The following is a 19,273-nucleotide window of genomic DNA, read 5'->3' as shown; positions in this document are numbered from 1 at the left end:
GCAAGTCGCCACTAGACTCTCCAAGTGTGTGTGCTCACACTGCCCAGAAGGAAGGGCCTTTTCAGGACTATCTGCCGGAGACATTTTTCTCCTAAGTACAGGCTTCCAATCAGGGCTCCAGTCATGTCCTTAGGTATGGCTGCCTCCATGCCTCTCTCAGGACAACTGAACTATCACTTACAATCAGGATGATAACAAGTGTACCAAACACTCAGATCATGGCCTTTCTATTGTTTTAATTACCCCTTCTCACCTGCTGTGTGTGTGTGTGTGTGTGTGTGTGTGTGTGTGTGTGTGTGTGTTGGGTGCTGTCCCATGCTGCTAGAGCAAATGCCTGAATTGTCACTTAAATAAAATGGTCTCTAGAGAGCAACAGTGAGGAACACGTCCCTCGAGAAGCAAGCAGCTCCAGGCATTTGGGATTTCCCCAGATTTAAATCCTTGGAAGGAATATTAGACACTTAACAGTGGATGGAGACCCCTGGTGGCAAAAACTTTTCCTGCAGTTGTTAAATTCTAGCTCTGAATACCTCAGGATGCCCAGGCCCTGTGTCAGTTCCTGCCGACTGAGGCCTCAAGACTGCGGAGACATATGCCTAGATTACAGAAAGACCTGAAGCTGAACTCCCCAGGGAGGATTCGCCAAGGTATATGAGCAGTTTTAACACTCCACCCAAGGTCAAGCTCAATCCACAGGCATAAACGGAAGGCAAAGGACAGCACGCACAGTTACAGAGCAAGGGCACACACGCTGGCACACACGCTGGGTCCCCCAAAGATGGCGGCACTGGGAAACATTATGACCTTAAAGAAGTGAGGCCAAGTGAGAGGTTCTCAGGTCAGTGGGGTGTGCCCTCAAAGGAAACCGTGGAGCTCAACAGTCCCCTTCTAGCTCTCTCATGACACTTACCCCAGCATTAACAGTGACAGCCCTCATCACAGACCAGACCAGTCAGCTGACAGACATCAGATGTGAGCGTCTGAACTTTTCCTTTAAGCTCAATGCCTCTGATACTGCTTTATAGTGGCAGGACGCTGACTAAAACTCTCCAAATGGAGAGAAGACAGCTAGCTTATCAGTGGACTGCTGGCTCTCAGATAATGTGGGTCAATTGCTCCTGCCCAAGGAGAACATGTGGCAATGTCAAGAGACATTAGAAGCTGTTACAAATTGTAGGAGGGGACGGTGCCACGGGTTTCTAGTCAGAATTAAATTTTGTCAGCCTTTATATTCAAACTGGGAATTATTTCAAGCATGTGTAGTTGGGACTAGTCCAGTTCAGAAATGTGGGGTAGGGAGACAAAAGAAGCCACTTGGGCAAACATTAAATCTACAGGAAAGGTAGGCAGGCTGATGTGTTACCTCAGGGAACTTTGGACAGTCATGGAGCAGCCCCAGCTAAATGAGCACTGGGAAGCAGGGAGGAGTGAGAAGGGGAGCCTGGTATGATGGAGGTGTCCACCAGCAGAGGAGGTCGGGGCCCTCATGAGGTATTCAGGGAGAGAAGATCTCTTAAATGATGTGCTGGTTGGGATGGTAACATTCTTGTTAGAGACAAGACTTCCACAGAGTTGTTAAGTGGCTGCCTGGAACACGAGAGGAGTAGTGAAGCCCTTCAGTGCACAGATGATAACATGAAAGTCTACACAGCTCCATGCTTAGAAGAGTAACACAATTAGTGCAGACAGATCCAAGGCCCAGGTCCATCTTCCAGCTCATAACCAACAAGCGGCGTGCTCTGCGCGCCCTCCGTTCATTCCATCTCAGCTGTCCCAGTGACTCCTAGCCTGCCACTGACAACTAACTCCAAGTCAGGCAGTCTCAGGCCGGCAACTCCACCCGAGCCGTTCTGTGGGTTGTCAGGAGATGCTCTGTTCCAAAGCAAGTGGTCTCTTTCTCTACGCATGGCTGGAGGGGCAGAGAGGAGACTGACTGGACAGAACATGTTCATCTTCAGCCCAGGCCCAGTTTCTCCCTAACATTCCTAGAGTAGAATCTTATTTAGTATATGATTCTATAATTAATCTAGCAAACAAAGATACCATCAGGTATGGTGTGGGGGCAAATGCCTTCAGTCCCAGCACACTGGAGTCAGAGGAGGGTGGATCTTTTTAAAAAGTGGCATGAAGAACACAAACATCCAGACTCGTCAAGGGGCAGTCTTCCCACGCTTCAGGTCTGTGGTGAAATACGGCACTCTCTAAACTCATCTCAGATTCACTAGCTCAGAGGAGGTCAGTGGTGAGGAGTGACAGGAAGCCAGGAACTCCCAGCTATGAGAAGCCAGCGGGGAGGCTGTCAGCATCAGCAAGCTGCTCTCCACCAGGATGGCAAAGCTCTGCAGACGGGCTTTCTGCAGCCCACAGGAGACAGAGCCTAACTGAAGGTATACAGCTGGCATGTCACCCAAGCCTGAAGGCCTGTATTAAAGGCTCATGACAGGCAGAAGGAGGAGACGACAGGACTTTTAGAAGGGGTGTGTTTGCACTTCGGTCACAGGGATGCACCCTTGAAGGAGACCATGGGGCTCCAGCCCTTCCTCTTCTCTCTTTACATGGTCCTCAAAGTGAACTGTTCTGCTCAGCTCTACTCCACCATACCCTGCTGTCTTCTACCAGTCACAGTCTGGAGTCTGCTGAACTGTGAGCCCAAAGCAGTCCTTTCCTCTTTGTAATGTAACTACCTCCAGTATTTGTCACAGCGATGAAAAATTACTGACACAAATATCCAAGTACAAAGAGCAGGACCACGTACGCCATTTTCCCTCTCTCCTGAACCCCTGGAGTGACAAGTGATGGGAAATTTTACCTGATGCCAACAGTACATGGTAAAGAGACTGGAAAACACATCCACAGTACATGGATGTTGTACCCCGTGCTGCAGGACCAGAAGGGGCTGAGCAGAGTAAAGGTGGGCAACAGCCGGGCAGTCCCCTCATCCTGCAGCTGGGTGACTACATACTCTTATCCATATAGCCTGTTCTCTGGCCACTTGGCCAAGGTGAGAAGCCAGGTTAAAGACATGGGCTGCACACTGAAAATCTCTTCTCACTCATCTCCCTCGCCCACTCCTCTGTGTGTGTATGTGTGTATGCATGTGTGTGTATATGTGTGTATGTGTATATGCATGTGTGAGCGTGTATGCATTGTATGCAAGTGTGTATGTATGTGTATGCATGTGGGGTGTGTGTGTGTGCGTGTAGGCCATAAGTCTACATCAGGTCTTTCCTTGATCCTCCTATAGCAGTTTGAAGGTAACTGGTCCCTATAAGCTTCTAGGGAGTGGCACTATTATAAAGTATGACATTGTTGTAGTAGGGTGGCCTTGTTGGAGGAAATATGTCTCTGTGGGCTTTGAGGTCTCCTACGTTCAAGCTATGCCCAGTGTTGACACAGACTCCCGCTGCCTAAAGATCAAGACGTAGGACTCTCAGCTCTTTCTCCAGCACCATGTCTGCCTGCATGCCACCATGTCCCACCATGATGACAATGGACTAAATTTCTGAACTGTAAGAAACCCATTAAATGTTTTTCTTTATAAGAGTTGCTGTGATCATGGTGTCTCTTCACAGCAATAGAAACCCTAAGACACCTCCCTATTTTTATTTTTTGGAGACAAGATTTCTCACTCTTAAGCCTATCCCTAGAATGAGCTTCAGGGATCAGCCAGTATCCACGCCACTAGAACCTCACAGTTAGAGGTCTTTGTCACCAAGCCTGACTTTTTACATGAGTCCTATGGATACAAACTTAGATCCTCATGCTTTTGTGGCAAACATTTTATTGACTGAGCCATCTCTCTAGCCCATGTGGATAATTCTGATAAAAATAAAAATCCATAAAAAGAAACAAAAGAGATGATCACAGCATTAGCTTCAGGGCCATCCTTGAGATTTCCTTAACTTGCCTGACAATGAAGCCCTATTAGGTTTCTTTAGGAGAGAGCAATGAGACCGAATGGGAACCCAGTGAAGTTCTCCAGGCTATCACAACCCAGACAGGGTGTCAAAAGGTCAAGGGAGGTCTGCGGCGGAAGGCAGGAAAAAGGCAAATAGAAGACAAGACCACTTGTCACAAAGGTTGTCTTCCTTAGCACACAACCAAACATGCTGCCCTGTTTCCCTGGCTGTCTTTGTTGCTGTTACCTGCGATCACTTGGCACCCTGACATCAGAGCAGTGGGTCCCCCCGCAGAGCCTGAACCCCTCCTCATTAATTCATCTAGTCCTCGCTTTTGGTCAGCAGCAGATACACTGAAGACACAGCCCTACCGTGCACTTGGCTGAAGATCCACTGAGTTCAAGTCACTGCTCCAGCACCCCAACCCCTCCCCAGCCAGGTGTCTCAGCATTGGCCTCTTACCTGTCTCTGCATCTCTTCGACCTGCCGTTGTGGGATGTTCTGCAGGATGCTGTACATGTCTGACATCTTTTCCTCCGGGACTACCACAGATGCCCTGCAGACAACAGCACCATTTACATGTGCACAGACCTTCCCAGAAAGCAACACTATATCCTGTCCCGTTCCCTTCTCGAAGCAGAAACAAGCCCCCCAAAACTCCCTCAGCTCTATGTCCTTCCCTATCTTTTCTGTCCTCCCAGGCATAACTGCCATCAACCACAGCAGGTTCTGTCTCACCACAGAGCCTTTGCATGGGAAATGTCCTCCCTGCCCACTCTTCCTTACCCTGCTCTACAATCCCAGAATTAACAATTATTTCTCCCCATTTGCCTCTTCACAAATCCATCCATTGATTTAGCATTTACTTATAACAGTCCCACTATGTTCTGGGCATTGAGATTTCAACAGAGAACATCAGAGGGAAGAGGGGTGAACAGGGCATGAGAAGGTCTGTGGGAAGAGAGCTCCAGGCACAGGGCTAAGGAGTGAAAGGCTGAGGACACATCATGTTGGGCATCGTCCAGGAACAGCCAGGAGGCCCCTGTGGCTGCTGCAGAGTAAACAGGATGGAGGAGAACATGGTCAAGCAGAAGGGGGAGGGCAGGTTGCAGTGATGCACAAAGGACCTCGGAGGCCACGGAGGACTTGGTGCTGAGATGGGAAACCACTGGGAGGTGGAAACAAAAAGGCCCGAGAAGCTAATAAGCTCCAACAGGCTCATGCTGTCTATGGGGTCAGCCAGTGACAGGAAGCAGGCACAGGAGCAGGAAGAAGGGCTGGAACTCCTGCAGAGGCAGCAGAGCTACACCAGAGTGGAGCTGGGGAGAGCATAGGGCCTCCCTGTGCCCTACGCCCCACATACAGACTGGGTGTAGAGTGAGAAGGAGACTGGCATTGACTCCCACAAGGACAGTGTACACAGGGTATAACATACTTGCATAAAAATGCTCGTTGAAATCTAGCTCCCACTCCCGCCCACTGTGTTAGGCCGTCCACACTGTACCCGGAGCACTCAGTGTGCTGCTCCCACAGTCAGGACTTCAGGACATCTGCTGAATAAGCAAACGATTTTTGCAGCAGAGACAGGACTGAGAACCAAGAGATGAGCCAATCTGCCATAATTTCAAAGCTAGCCAATAAGAGCTGGTTATCTGACTTCAGACTCCTGCCTCCATACACAGAGCCCTCCTGTTGCTCACCCATAACACAACACTGAAGCTATAGAAATTCCCTTCCACACCCACTACACCACTGCCCTGCAAGGCCCTCACCAATGTCAGTCTTACCACTCTCCTAGTACTGCCCAGTCAGAATCTGACCAGTCACATCACAGCATCTGGGGACTGTGGGTTCACTGCTCTCACATCATTAAGCAGAGAGCTTCCTTGAAAAAGGCCTAACCTGGCTCCTCTTGGAAAAACCTATAGCTGGATTCTAGATATAAACAAAGGACATTGAGCCTATAGTTCACAATCCTAGAGAAGCTAAGTAATAAGGCGAACCCAAAGAAAAACATATAGAGATCTGCCTAGAACTTGGAAGCAGACAAGATCTCCAGGCAAAAGTTGGGAGCATGGGGGTGGAGGTGGGGTGGGGTTGGGGGAAGGGGAGAGAGGGAGAGAGAAGGGAGAAGGGAGGGTTGGGGAGAGCTTGGAGGAGTAGGATGGTTGAGATGGAAGAAGGACGGATATGGAAGCAGGGAAGAGGATATCTTAACTAAGGGAGCCATTTTGGGGTTGGCAAGAGCCTTGACTCTAGAGGGGTTCCCAGGTGTCCACGAGGACATCCCCAGCTAGGATCCTGGGCAGTGGAAGAGAGGGTGCCTGAACTGGCCTTGTCCCGTAGTCAGACTGATGACTATCTTGAATATCACCATAGAACCTTCACCCAGCGACGGATGGAGACAGAGATAGAGACCCACATTGGAGCACGGCACTGAGCTCCCAAGGTCCAGCTGAAGAGCGGAAGGAGAGAGAATATGAGCAAGGAAGTCAGGACCACAAGGGGTTGGTCCACCCACTGAGACAATGTGCCTGATCAAGTGGGAGCTCACCAAGCCCAGCTGGGCTGGAACTGAACGACCATGGGATCAAACTGGGCCCTCTGAATGTGGCTGACAATTGGGGCACACTGAGAAGCCAATGATAATGGCACTGGGATTTGTCTCTACTGCATGTATTGGCTTTTTGGGATCCTATTCTATTTGGATGCACACCTTCCTAAGCCTGGATGGAGTAGGGAAGGCCTTGGACTTCCCACAGGGCAGGATTCCCTGTCCTCTCTTAGGACTGGAGAGGGAAAGGGGAGAGGGAGGGGAGAGAGGGAAGGAAGTGGGAGGAGGGGAAGAAGTGGTATTATTGGTATTATTTATAAAGTAATGAAGTAATAAAAAAATCTTCTGAAAAAAAAGAAAAAGAAAACCTACAGCTGACAGTGCTGATGAAGGTTTGAACACTACATCCCATAGGCTCAGATATCTTAACACTCAGTTTCCAGCTGGTCGTGCTACTTGGAGAGGTTAAGGGGAAGTAAACACAATCAAGCAGGATCTGCATTTGTCCCTGAATCCCTGGCTCTTTTCCCCTTAGATTCTAACGTCCTCAGATGCTGGATTATAGAATACCATCTTATAAACAGTAGGCTTTCTAATAAATGTAAGATGGATAAGGATTAGCCGATTGGTACTATTCAAACTGCTCAAACACCTATGCTATTGGACTTGGATAAACGATCATAAGAGTTGAGAGAGGAGAAAGCAATTAAATATTTTTAGCAAAGACATGAGATGAAGGGTATACAGCAAGGAAATTAAATTTTAACAGTCTGCCACCAGTTTTGAGGAAATAACACATGCGACCAGGGGCAATTCCTGCGACCACAACCAGGCAGGGACTGCATCTGTCCCTCTGTTCTGGAATTCCCAAGCTTTCACTGAAGTAGAGGCTCTCTCTTCACTGGCAGCCATCACACTGGGCAACTGCATGGCACTGGCTCAACGGTAGTTATGAATCCGGTTACCTGGGAGCTTTCATTCAGAATCCCTCAAAAAGAGGAAACTCTCCAGCTGTGTCTAGACTGCTCCAGCCCAGAGGTGGCGACTGTTTTGTGGAAAGAGCCAGCAAGTAAGTATCTCTGTAAGCCACCCAGTCTCCACAATGACTCAGCACTTCACAAGTAACACACAAATGAAGGGGTACAGTTGTGATTCAATAAGACTTTATTTCTACAAACAGCCAGCCTGTGGGTTCGGCCCACTGGACTCTGTGAACTGCTCTAAACCAATGTGCTAAAGCAATAACGGCCAGGGACCCCTTACCCTAGGCCAGTGCTGCAAACAGGCTAAAGCAATAGTGGCCAGATTCCTTACCATAGGCCCAGTCCCAAGCTACCTTTGATTTTGGAATATCTGCATGAACATAATATAAATATGAAGATTTGTTTATGTTCTGTGCATTTGTTACACATACAACCTGAATGTAATTTATATACTAGCATCCTTTAATTGCTGTTCTTACCAAACTTAAGTAGCTATAAAAGTTTATACTTCAATATCTCTCTCTATATCTATCTATCTATCTATCTATCTATCTATCTATCTATCTATCTATCTATAGATATAGATATGGATATGGATATAGATTTTACGTTAATCTATTTGGAATGCACAGATGACTTGGGAAAGACGGTGTGGCAACGGTTCCTTCTTGGAGGACTGCATGGCTGCCACCAAGCACATGAGCTCAGTGTTGGCATCTGAATCCTCTTGCAATACTTAAAAGAACTATGCCAAGCAGTGTGTGCCACACTCACATGGCCTTGGCCACCCTCAAGGACATGTTTATTTGCTTGTTTCTTACATAATCGACTTCATTATGAGAATATCATGCGCGTGCATCAGGTATAGTGATCTTTTCTTCCACACCATATTTTTCTGCATCTCCTGACATCGGCATTTTGACTGAGAGCTATGACATAATATCAAGTGTGGAATTGTGCACTGTGGCATTCTTGACAGTGCTCAAAGCTTCACACTTTGGAATGTTTCTGACTTAGAAGTTAGGTACCCGCAACCTGCAGTTCTCAAACCCGGGTGTGTACCACAATGGTCTGAGAGGCTTTCCTTTCCAATATTGGCCACCAGCTACAGTTCACTAGACAGTATACCTACCTCTTCCAGTCAAGAACTTCAGAGAAAGGCAGAATATAGGAGTCTGCAATGACAACCGGGACACAGCCAGCCTGTAACACATCACTCAGCACTGCCTGCCCCAGCCGAGCTCCTCGAAGGACCACACAAAAAGTAGCCTCCTGCAGCAACAAAAGAGAATGCTGAGGGTTACAAAGACGTCTCTAGCATCACTTACTAGGATGCCTGCACATTATGGCATCTCCCCCAAGGCTAAGCAGTGACAAGGCATCTAGAAACTGCCAAAGGACCTCACACCTGTGAAATAGGAAATGTTCAGCTGGCTGCAGGGTTTTCCACTTTAATTCTTCAATGCAACCCAAGTGCTACCAGGGCTGGCATTCTACACATGTTAAGAGCCAGCATCACAGGCTTCTTCTGGTCAGGTGACCACATGAGGTCCTGGTGTCCATCAGCACCCACGAACTGTGTACACATATGTAGCATGTGGTCTCAACAATGCCTAATCCTCGACCTCAGCACAGCCTGCAATGGGACAGACCCTCTAGAGGGTACTCATAAGGAAGGTTTGAAATTTCTGTTCTTTCAGTCCCCAAGGCACTGGCATTGTCTGCCTATAGGAGCTATTCATTAAAGGTACAAAGAGCCTTGAGAAGGCATTAAAATGATAGCTTCTAGAGACAAGACCAAAAAAAACGAACTCTCAAAAAAAGCTCTTCCTCGCTCACTCTCTCATACCTCCCAATGTGTGCTGGAGATACTGGGAAAATGGTGAGTGTGCGGAGGAGGAACAAGTGCCATGGCACTGTGCCCCAAAATGAGACCCTAATCCTTTACTCCCAGTTTTCCCTGATTTCTGTCTCTTTAGGAAGAAACAAAAGGATGAAAAAAGAAAACACGACCTCATCTTTAAAGTCAGGGAAAAAGCCAGGCAATGTGACTAATATCTGTAATTGCAGTATTTGGAAAGAGGAGTCAGGAGGATAGTGAGCTTAAAGTCAACTTGGGCTACACAGGGAAACCCTGTTTTTAAAAAAATTCTGTGTTCCCCATTTCCCCCATGGTATAGGAGGTCCTTCTGTCTATGTGTTGCTTTCATTGGTTGAATAAAGAAACTGCCTTGGCCTTTTGATAGGGCAGAACTTAGGTAGTCAGTCGGAGAAGACAGAACTGAATGCTGGGAGAAAGAGCTGAATGGGAGAACTGCCATGGAGCTGCCAGAATCAGACATGCTGAATCTTTCCCAGTAAGCCACGACAGATTATTAGAAATGGGTTAAATCAAGATGTGAGAGATAGCCAATAAGAGGCTAGAGATAGTAGGCCAGGCAATAATTTAATTAATACAATTTTTGTGTGGTTATTTCGGTGTAAGCCAAATGGGCGGCAGAACAAAAGGGTCCGCTCCCTACAACATCCCCACAGAAAATAAAAGTAATTTTGAAAAAGAAAGTTATATTGAAACTGATTTCTTGTAGCAGAGGCTGCTTGTTTGTTTCCCAAACACAAATAATCACACAGAAACTGTGTTAATTACAACACTGCTTGGCTAATAGCTTATGCATATTTCTAGCTAACTCTTACATCTTAAATTAACCCATTTCTATTATTTTGTATGTTACCATGAGGTTCATGGTTTACTGGTAAAGTTCCAGGGCATCTGTCTCCTTCAGCAGCTACATGTCATCTCTCTGACTCCGCCTACTTTCTCTCTATATTTCTGTTTGGATTTCCCACCTGGCTTTACTCTACTAAGCCATGGCTTTTCAGCGTCTTTAATAACCAATGGTAATAAAGCATATTCACAGCATACAGAGGGGAATACCACATCAATTTCTGAATCACATGAATGTACTATTGAGGCAAATGAGATGGCTCAACCAAAAAGACACTGCTGCCAGGCCTGATGACCCAAGTTTGATTCCAGGGATCCACAGAACAGATAGAGCAAACTAATTCCAGCAAAGTTGTCCTCTGATCTCCATGCACTTTACTATGGCATGTGTGTACACATATGCAACACACACACATGTATATATATGTGACACTAAATAATCTAATAAAATTTTGTTTAAAAATAACATTATAGAAAGGGGAAAGCCGGGCGGTGGTGGCGCACGCCTTTAATCCCAGCACTCGGGAGGCAGAGGCAGGCGGATCTCTGTGAGTTCGAGACCAGCCTGGTCTACAAGAGCTAGTTCCAGGACAGGCTCCAAAACCACAGAGAAACCCTGTCTCGAAAAACAAAAACAAAAAAAAAAAAAAAAAATAACATTATAGAAAGGGGAAGGTCAGGGGAAAAAATGGAAAAGTTAATCTCCCAAATGCCTTTGGAGTCAATATGGGAGAGAAGCTGCTGAGGGGCGAGATGCACAAGGTACTTGGGCCACAAGTGGGCAGCTTGCATGCCCAAAAAGCCATGGCTAGATGTGGGCACATGCCGACAGGTCTTCCTGTCCAGACAAAGGTTTCTATAGACATTGCTGCATCTCCACCATTATTAGCCAGAAACTCAGGAGGAAGATAGCATTTCTCAAGAGAACCTTTTAACAATCTCAAATGGGCCAGCTCCCTGGCTATTTAAAAAAATTAATAAATATGTGAATACCAAAAAGATGATCTCACCTCCTTGATCGCGCTCCTTGAACTAACCTGCCTCAACTCTAAATGCTCACATGAGCAAAGCTCTGATTCTCTATGCCCTGGAATGTCAAATAGTCTGCCTATAAACCGTCCCCAAAGGACCACTTTACCTTGTAATTATGGAGGAACACACCCATGATGGAAGTGAGGGGTATGCTGTGGGTGACAAATATCCCAAAGCCAGAGCAATAAGAACAGGCCTGGATGCTCAGGGACAGCCAACTGTGGCCCTGTGGGCTGTTATGGCTCAGAGATGCAACTGGCCACCTTACAGAAGGTCACTTCTCCGGACCAGCCCATGAACACAAGAGTAAAAGCAAGATACATTGTGTGCTTTGCCTATACAGCTTCTTAGAAATCAAGAGGATTTTTGTTTTTAAAGTATAATGGGTATCTGAAAGGATTATTAACCCTTACAGATCAAGTGGCCCCACACAACATAAACACACCATCCACTCAAGGTCCCAATGGTCTACATGTCCAGCAAGGAGCTGCATCTTTTCCCCTTGGGTACTACCACAGTTACTGATGGAAAACAGCTCTGGTACTGGGGTCACTTTTACTCCATGGCAGCAACCTGTCCTGAGCTTGGCAAAGTCTTGAGTGGCACTCACCTGCAGTACTTGGGGGTAATCAAAGACCTGGTGCTGGTGGCAGCGCTTGTGGACAGAAAGGACACCCTCTGAGAGATTGGTGCACTTGTCTAGGACCAACACTGACTCTTTGTGTTTGGCCTGAAGGGCTTCTAGGTCTTCTCTGTACTCAGGATGGATGGCCATCTGAGAGGACAGCAGGAAGTACCGCCGGGGACTACAGGGGAAGAAAAGGTCACCTGGGATCAATCACTGGTCAGTCGGGTCACACAAAACACTGAACTTCCTACAACAGGTATTTGCCGGCCAGTATCAACATCCACCACCTAGTTTTAAAATTATATGAGGCACATTACTAGATAGTAAAAACATTATATACTCTATAAAAAATACTTGCATGCAGAAATATAAAGCCATAAAATTCTTGTTTAGGCAAATCTCTTCTTTTCCTATTTTTTTCTTTTTGTTGTTTTACATTTTTTTGACACAGGTCTATGTAATCCTGGCTTGACTAGAACTTGCTGTTTAGACCAGACTGGCCTCAATCTCACAGACACCTACCTGCTTCTGCCTCCTGAGTGCTGTGATTAAAAGCATACGCTACTATGTCCAGCAGAAACAGTTCCTAATATTGTGAAAGAATGGTCATGGCATGTTATGCCTACACAGTGTGCTATAAACACAGAAATGTATAAACAGAGAGAAAACAGGCTAATTACTTGAACAGCATGACAAAAAGTTATGCTTTATTAAACCTGAGTCTGAGGTCTGAGGAGAAACTGAGCACTGGTTGCATCCTTCAAAAAGGGAAAGACGGAGTCCCACTGCTAGGCTGCAGTGTCAAGCAGCACCCCATGCTATGGAAGGACTTTAGGACACTTCCATTCCCAAGGCTATATGGGCAGGAGGGAAGCTAAAAACCAAAGACGGGGGCGGGGGCACACTTACTACATCACAGAGCACATCTCAGCACATGCATGGCAAGTACCAAAGAAACAAAATAAAGAGACACCAAAGCCCAGTGATATGCAGGTCTCCAAAGACACAAAACTGTGAGCACGAGGGGCACGTGTTGCACGTCCCACATACTTAAGAGGCTGAGACAGGACGTGACTGATCATGGGGCTTCAAGCTCATCAATAGTTTAGTCCATGTTTAGATTTATAATTTATGAATGATACAGTTAGATTACTTAGTGGGTAAAGGTGCTTGCTACCAAGCCCGATGACCTGAGCTCAGTCCTTGGTGGAGAGAACTCTCATTAAATGCCCTCTTATTTCTCCATGTACACTGTAGTGTGCATGTGTGCATACACAGACACACACACACACACACAAATAAGCATAAAAAAGTTAATAATTTGGTGAGCTCCAGGGAAGCTGTAGAAATGTTGGAGGAGGACCCCACTGGGTGAAGCATGTGGCTGTGGCAAGCTTGAAGCATGTGTTCTGTCTCTGGCCCTTCCTCTTTCTGCCAGCTCTCCTGGCTGCTATGGAATAAGCAGTTTTATTCCACCACATGCCCAAGCCACCACAGCGTCCTGCCTCATCAGAGACCCCAAAATGACCAAGTATAAATTGAGGCTTCTGAAACCATGAGCTATCCCCTCCCCATAGCAAACAAGACTGGACAGTTAGAATGGCTGTAAGGATACTACTGCCTAGGAGATGTGGGAGACTAGACAGTGACTCCTGCCTGAAAGGCAAGACTCCTACAGTACAGAGCAGGCAGGACACAGGGAAGGGGCCCCATAGGCTAGGAGATCGCTACCAATAAGAGTCTCATCTAAGAAATATTCCTAACACATATAAAGCAGGTTCTGAGAAAATGAACACGCCTGCCCCTGTTTACCCTGAAAAGCAGGGCAGAGCTACACATATCCTAACCAAACTGGTGAAGTCGGGGAAACCAGAGCTGCGTGTTTTACACCCAGGTTCATAGAGCCTACAGCCCTGTAAATGTGTCTGTTCTAACTGGAGAGAGCCTTAGCCATACACCCATAGCCAAAGAAAATTCTCAGCAACTCAGGTCCAAAGTCTACTTCAGTTGCATGAAGACATACAGAACATAGAATCACAATGTCTAGACACGAAGGATCATGGGAGCCAGAAGGGAGCTGCAACTGTGGAAGGCCAGAACCAGGCTGGCCCTGCAGTGCTGGATGGAGCTGGAGTCGAGTGTGGCCGTACACACTGTAATCCCATACCTACGAGCTAAGGCAGAAAGGTGGCATGCTTGAGGCCAGCTTGAACTACACTGTAAAACCTTGTTTCAGAGGTGTATAGAGGGCTGGAGGGCAGGGGGCTCAGGCAGTAAAGTGCTGGCCAACAAGCATGAGGGCCTGGGTTCAGCCCCCAGCATCCCAGAGTTGGGGAGGTGGAGACAAGAGGATCCCTGGGGCTTGCTGGTCAGCCAGGCTAGCATAATTAATGACTCCAGGTCAATGAGAGAGTCCTCAAAGGAAGTGGACATCCTCCCTGAGGATGATACCACGCATCCCTCTGGCACACGTGCACACACGTGCATGCAAGCCCACACAAAGACACATACACGTGCACAGTGCTACACAGATTCAGAAATCAGCAGATGTTACTATGTGGTTCTCAAAGGAAGCTAACCGAAGACCCAGGGCTGAATTTCACTGCTTCACTGTTTGGGAGCTGTCAGGCCCACCAGAGCTCCACGCACTGCGTCTACGCCCCCAGTCCTGCCCAGTACAAGTGTGCAGATATGAACAGGATTCTAAACAGGTTCCCCTGCCTGCACACTGGCTCTCTTTGACCCATCAGAGAGCTGACAAACTATGCCCACTTTAGTTTTAACCAAGTGAAAATTTCAGGTAGATTTGTTTTTTCTTCTGAGGGCTCAAGTGAGCTGTGACTCATGTTTCCTCCCAGTCCCACTGGTCTCAAAGCTGAAGTCAAATCGTGCTGAGAACGTGATGTTGCCCTCAAAAACAAGGCTTGTAAACTCCTGATTTAGCTCCTCTTGGAAGGAAAATGATAAGAATTCCAGCTAGGCCCACCAGGGCTGTGAGAAGCTGTAAGAAGCCGCTATCAATAGCAACAACTTTGAACTTCCCATTGAAAAAGCACTGGGAGGGCTTTAAAATAAAAATGAAAACAGCATTCCTATGCTGAGTAGCCCTCAGAAGACGTGGGAATTCCCTGAGAAACACCTCTCACAGAGGGCAGGACCCCTCCCTGTCTTCCCTGGGGCCCTGAGGAGGCCAAAGCCTGTCTTCACCTTTAGTCTTTGGAGGGCAGAAGAGAAGTGTCTTTTATAAAAATAACATTCCATTGTAAGGTACAGCTTCAAGGTGGCCAGGGAGAAAGGGTCCTGTCCCGCGAGCACTTGGCTTTTGGGTGCTATGAAGACAGTGGGTCTCTCACAGGCTACGAACCATATAATTTTAAAACTAATTGCAGCCTCAAGTGATCTCAAATTCCATGTAGTCATACGTAAAAACCAGAAAGACCATGACTAGGAAAATACCACAGACAACAACAATTTGTCTCTGATGTCAATCATCTGAAGGTGGTCTCTGCACTCAGTGCTTGCCGCCTTTGGACTGCAGTGTTTTCACCCCTGGATTAAATCTCATGAGAATGACAGCCCTAAGCCACTAGGACACAGTGTAGATCACAGTTTAGGAAAGCTGCACCAAGCAGACAGGCCCATGGGCGCCCAGCAGTCCTCGCATGCTCACGCCTGGGCCCAGGCTTCTCACATTTCTCGGCCGCAGCCCTGATGACGTCTGGGGCCATCACTCCCCATTGTGGTGGCTGTCCTGTGCAGACGGGTCAGCATGGCAGGCCTGCCACCATCCTGTCAAAGTCTTGACTGTTAGGTTGACTTCTTGACTGGTGTCTGGGAACTTGGATGGGGGACAGTTCCCATCACCCACAGAACTGGTAAGAGGTTCACTGTGCCCAAAGTGTGCAAACAAGACAGTGGGTGCCAGGCAGGGCCAGCCTATGTTATGCTATATCAGTGTGCCAAACTGAAGATCCTGGATACAGGACAAACTGGCTTGCCCCACAGGAACCAACAAGCCTTGAGACAGCTGCTGACCAGTTTCCCTAGCCTCTAAATTCTCTGTGAGAACTGTTTGCCAAGAGCTAGGATTACGAGTGTCTGTAATCCTAGCACTTGGGAGGCAGAGCTGAAAGAACTGCCACAGGTTCAAGGCTATTCTGGTCTACAAAGTGAGTTCCAGGCCAGTCAGAACTACAGAATAAGAGCCTCTCTTAAAAGAACAGTCTCTGAAGTGTGTGTGGAGGCCCATACCTGTAACTCCAGCAGGTGAGGCAAAGACAAGATTACAAATTTAAGGCTAGCCTGGACTACATAGTGAGATTGCCAAAAAAAAAAAAAAAAAAAAGTAAAATAACAGGGGCTGGGAATGTGGTGTTGGTCTGTGAAGAATTTGTCTAGCACACGCAAGGCCTTGGGTTCAATCCCAAACTCTAAAAGAAAAAAAAAAAGCAAAGAATTTCTTTAATATTTTCATTTCAACAGCAAAAAATTAGTATAGGAATAATTTTATTTTGTTAAGATTTAGTGATGAATATTCAGTTTTAAAAATGCGTGATACGGTTTAAAAATTCCTAACAAAATTGACGATGAAATTTAATTCCCACTGTGAAAAGCAAAGAAGGTAGAAACGTCATCAACTGTGCTTCCAGAGGTGAGATCTCTGGAAGGTGCTTACAGTGAAAAGAGGCCACGAGGGGGAGCTCTAACCCAGGGGGCTTCAACTCTGTAGAATAAAGTCTGGATAGGAAAGTCTGTCTCACTGTGTGATGCCCAGCACCACCTGGGTGCCCTGCAGAGTACTCCCCAGCAAGTCCTTGCAAGCAGAGATGCTTGTCCTGAACACCCCAGCCCTTAAATAATGATAATAGCTAAGTCTTTATGCTTTACAAATCAGTCTGTCCTACTCAGAGCCACAGGAAATGTGTAAGTCTGTATTTTATGAGATAAAGAAAGGCAGCCTTAAACACGAGTCACAGAAGCATACGTAAGAGCCGCACACAGGAATACTGCATCCCGTTATGTTCTCTGTGCTCAGGATGTGGGGCGCTGGGAACCAGGCCCAAAGTTATGCCTGCACCCGACAAGCACTCAGAGCTGAGCGACACCAACAGCTACAGACAAGATTTTTAAGCTTTACTACCACTTGTAAATTTTCCTAATAACTTTTGGAAAAACTGTGGATCATGCATTTGTATGAGAAGGAGATGCAAGTGCCCATGGGGGTTAGAAGAGGCGCCTGGTGGAGTTAGAACCAGTGGTGAGCTGCCTAATGTGGGTGCTAGGAGGAAACGCAGGGCCTCCGCAAAAGCGGTGTGCACTCTTCGGCACTGATATCTCTCCAGACCCAGTGTTGGAAATTATATTTATTTAAGTTATGCTGTATCAAAAGTAACAAAACATAAAGGGTTTTGAGTAGCCAGGAAAACCTTGAAAATGTCACGAAGTTGGAGAACTCAATTTACCTACATCAAAATGTATCACAAAGCTACAGTAACTGAGCCAGTGAGGCACTTCCACAAGGACGGACACATGATGACAATGAGGGCAGAATCAAAACACAAACCTGTGTCTTCTGGCCAGTGACGCTCAACAGGACTCAGAATACAGAAGCGGGGCTGAGACGACTGGCTATGTACAAGCAGGAGAACAGATGTGGCTCCTACCTCACACAGAACACTCAAAACACAAAATAAACCTAAAGCTATAAAACTCTTCAAAGAGAACATTCATGTAAATCTAGCATAAGCTTGATTCAGCAATGATCTCTCTTTTTAATATTGACATTTTCACCAAAAGTCCAAGCAATCTAAACAAAAATCCGATAAACTGGGGGCTGAGAGCCATCCAGACAGGAAAGGCTTGCTGTGAGAACATGGGGACCTGAGCTCCACACCTAGCACACACAAGGCGGCATGGTGCCTGCACTGGGGAAACATACACTGGAACTCTAGAGGCTCATGCGCCAGCCAGGCTCCACGAACTGGTGAGCTCCAGATTCGACGCAAGACCCTGTCTCAACACTGTCTCAAATACTAAGGTGGACAGCAAGTGAGGAAGACGTCCAACCTCAAGCTCGGACCTCCAAACACACACACACACACACACACACACACACACACACACACGCTGCTCCCCAACCCCAGAGAGAGAGAGAGAGAAATTGGACTTCATTAAAAGTAGAACCTTTCATACCTCAAAGATCACTATCAAGAAAGAGGAAAAGCAGCCTACAGAAGAGGAGAGAATATTTGCAAATCACATACCCAGTGAGGCCCCATGCCTGAACTACATAAAAATTGCTAAAATTCTACAATAGGCAGCAATTCAATTTAAAATGAGCAAATAATATGAACAGGCATTTATCCAAAGAAGTCGTGTAAGTGGCCATAAGCACAAGGAAAAGCTATGCAAGGGCAGGGATCACCGGGGAAACGCAAAGGAAAGCAACAGTGAGACAGTGCCCCACATGCCCTAGGATGGCCGGATCCAAAGCGCAGGTAACGACAGCGCTATGAAGACAAGGAGGACTGGAAACTTTATACAGCACTGACTGGCCAGTGCACACAGTGTTGTAGCCTTTGGGAGCAGGTTTGGTGTTTCCTCTACAAGCTACAAGAGAATTACCATACGGCTCAGCAATGCCACTCCTCGATAGGAAGCCAAGGGAACTGAAAAGACATGCTTCCACAAAAGCCTGCACTTGAAGGCTCACAGCAGCATGTTCAATACAGCTAAATATTAGAAATAATCGTGATTGCAATCCATTGGTGACTGGGTGAAACAAACATGGTGCAGACACACAAGAAACAGCCAACAAGGGGAGAAGTGTCTGCTCCATGCTACAGCTTGAGGAAAGTGTGAAAACACACTTAGTAGAGGAAGATGGATACAAGCCTGATCACACCAGCATGAAGGGTCCAGAGTAGAGACAGAGACAGAGACAGGAAGGAGGCTAGCAGATGCTGCCCTGAGCAGAGGTGACAACTGGCTGCTGCTGACTGTATTTGGAGAGTGATAAAATGTTCTATTTAGACAGCAGCATTGATGAGAACTACACAATCCTGAACAAGCTACAACCCCCCTGCCCCATGATTTTACACTTTAAACACCGGTTTGCAGTTTGTGAGTTACTATCAGCTTAAATGCAATGAAGTCACACCCAGGAGCCCCAGGATGACCTGTGCTGCTGTGCACAGACCATGCAGCCTTGCTTTGCCGTGCGGAGGGCTAAGGGAAAGCACATGGAGCTGAACAGGGCTTGGCATTGTATCCAAACATTTGCTAAAGAAATGTTGTAGATACTTCAGAGCTTGGTTGGCTCCAGGCCACGGGATGGAACATGCAGGAAGGTGCTGTCTTCTCCTGGGGAGTGAGTGTACATGGGCTTGTCACAGTCCACACATGGGCCTAATGTTCTCTGAGTGAACTAGTGCCTTGAGACTCATTTCTATC

The 19,273-nt window shown here is 46.9% G+C and overlaps 1 protein-coding gene across 1 annotated transcript in view; it reads right to left on the bottom strand.

Moving 5' to 3' along the window:
- The window catches only part of Ext2 (exostosin glycosyltransferase 2), a 145,871-nt gene that overhangs the window by 110,458 nt on the left and 16,140 nt on the right, over positions 1-19,273 (bottom strand). The window contains exons 5-7 of the mRNA XM_057780971.1: positions 11,804-11,999; positions 8,569-8,708; positions 4,362-4,455 (exon numbers count right to left, since the gene is read on the bottom strand). Of these exons, the coding sequence (XP_057636954.1) occupies positions 4,362-4,455; positions 8,569-8,708; positions 11,804-11,999 (430 nt within the window). The remainder of the gene's footprint in view (positions 1-4,361; positions 4,456-8,568; positions 8,709-11,803; positions 12,000-19,273) is intronic.

The sequence above is a fragment of the Chionomys nivalis genome, chromosome 9 (assembly GCF_950005125.1).
Source record: "Chionomys nivalis chromosome 9, mChiNiv1.1, whole genome shotgun sequence".
NCBI classification, from domain to species: Eukaryota; Metazoa; Chordata; class Mammalia; order Rodentia; family Cricetidae; genus Chionomys; species Chionomys nivalis.
The sequence above is the reverse complement of the archived record's forward strand: the minus strand, read 5'-3'. Positions and strand labels throughout refer to the sequence as shown.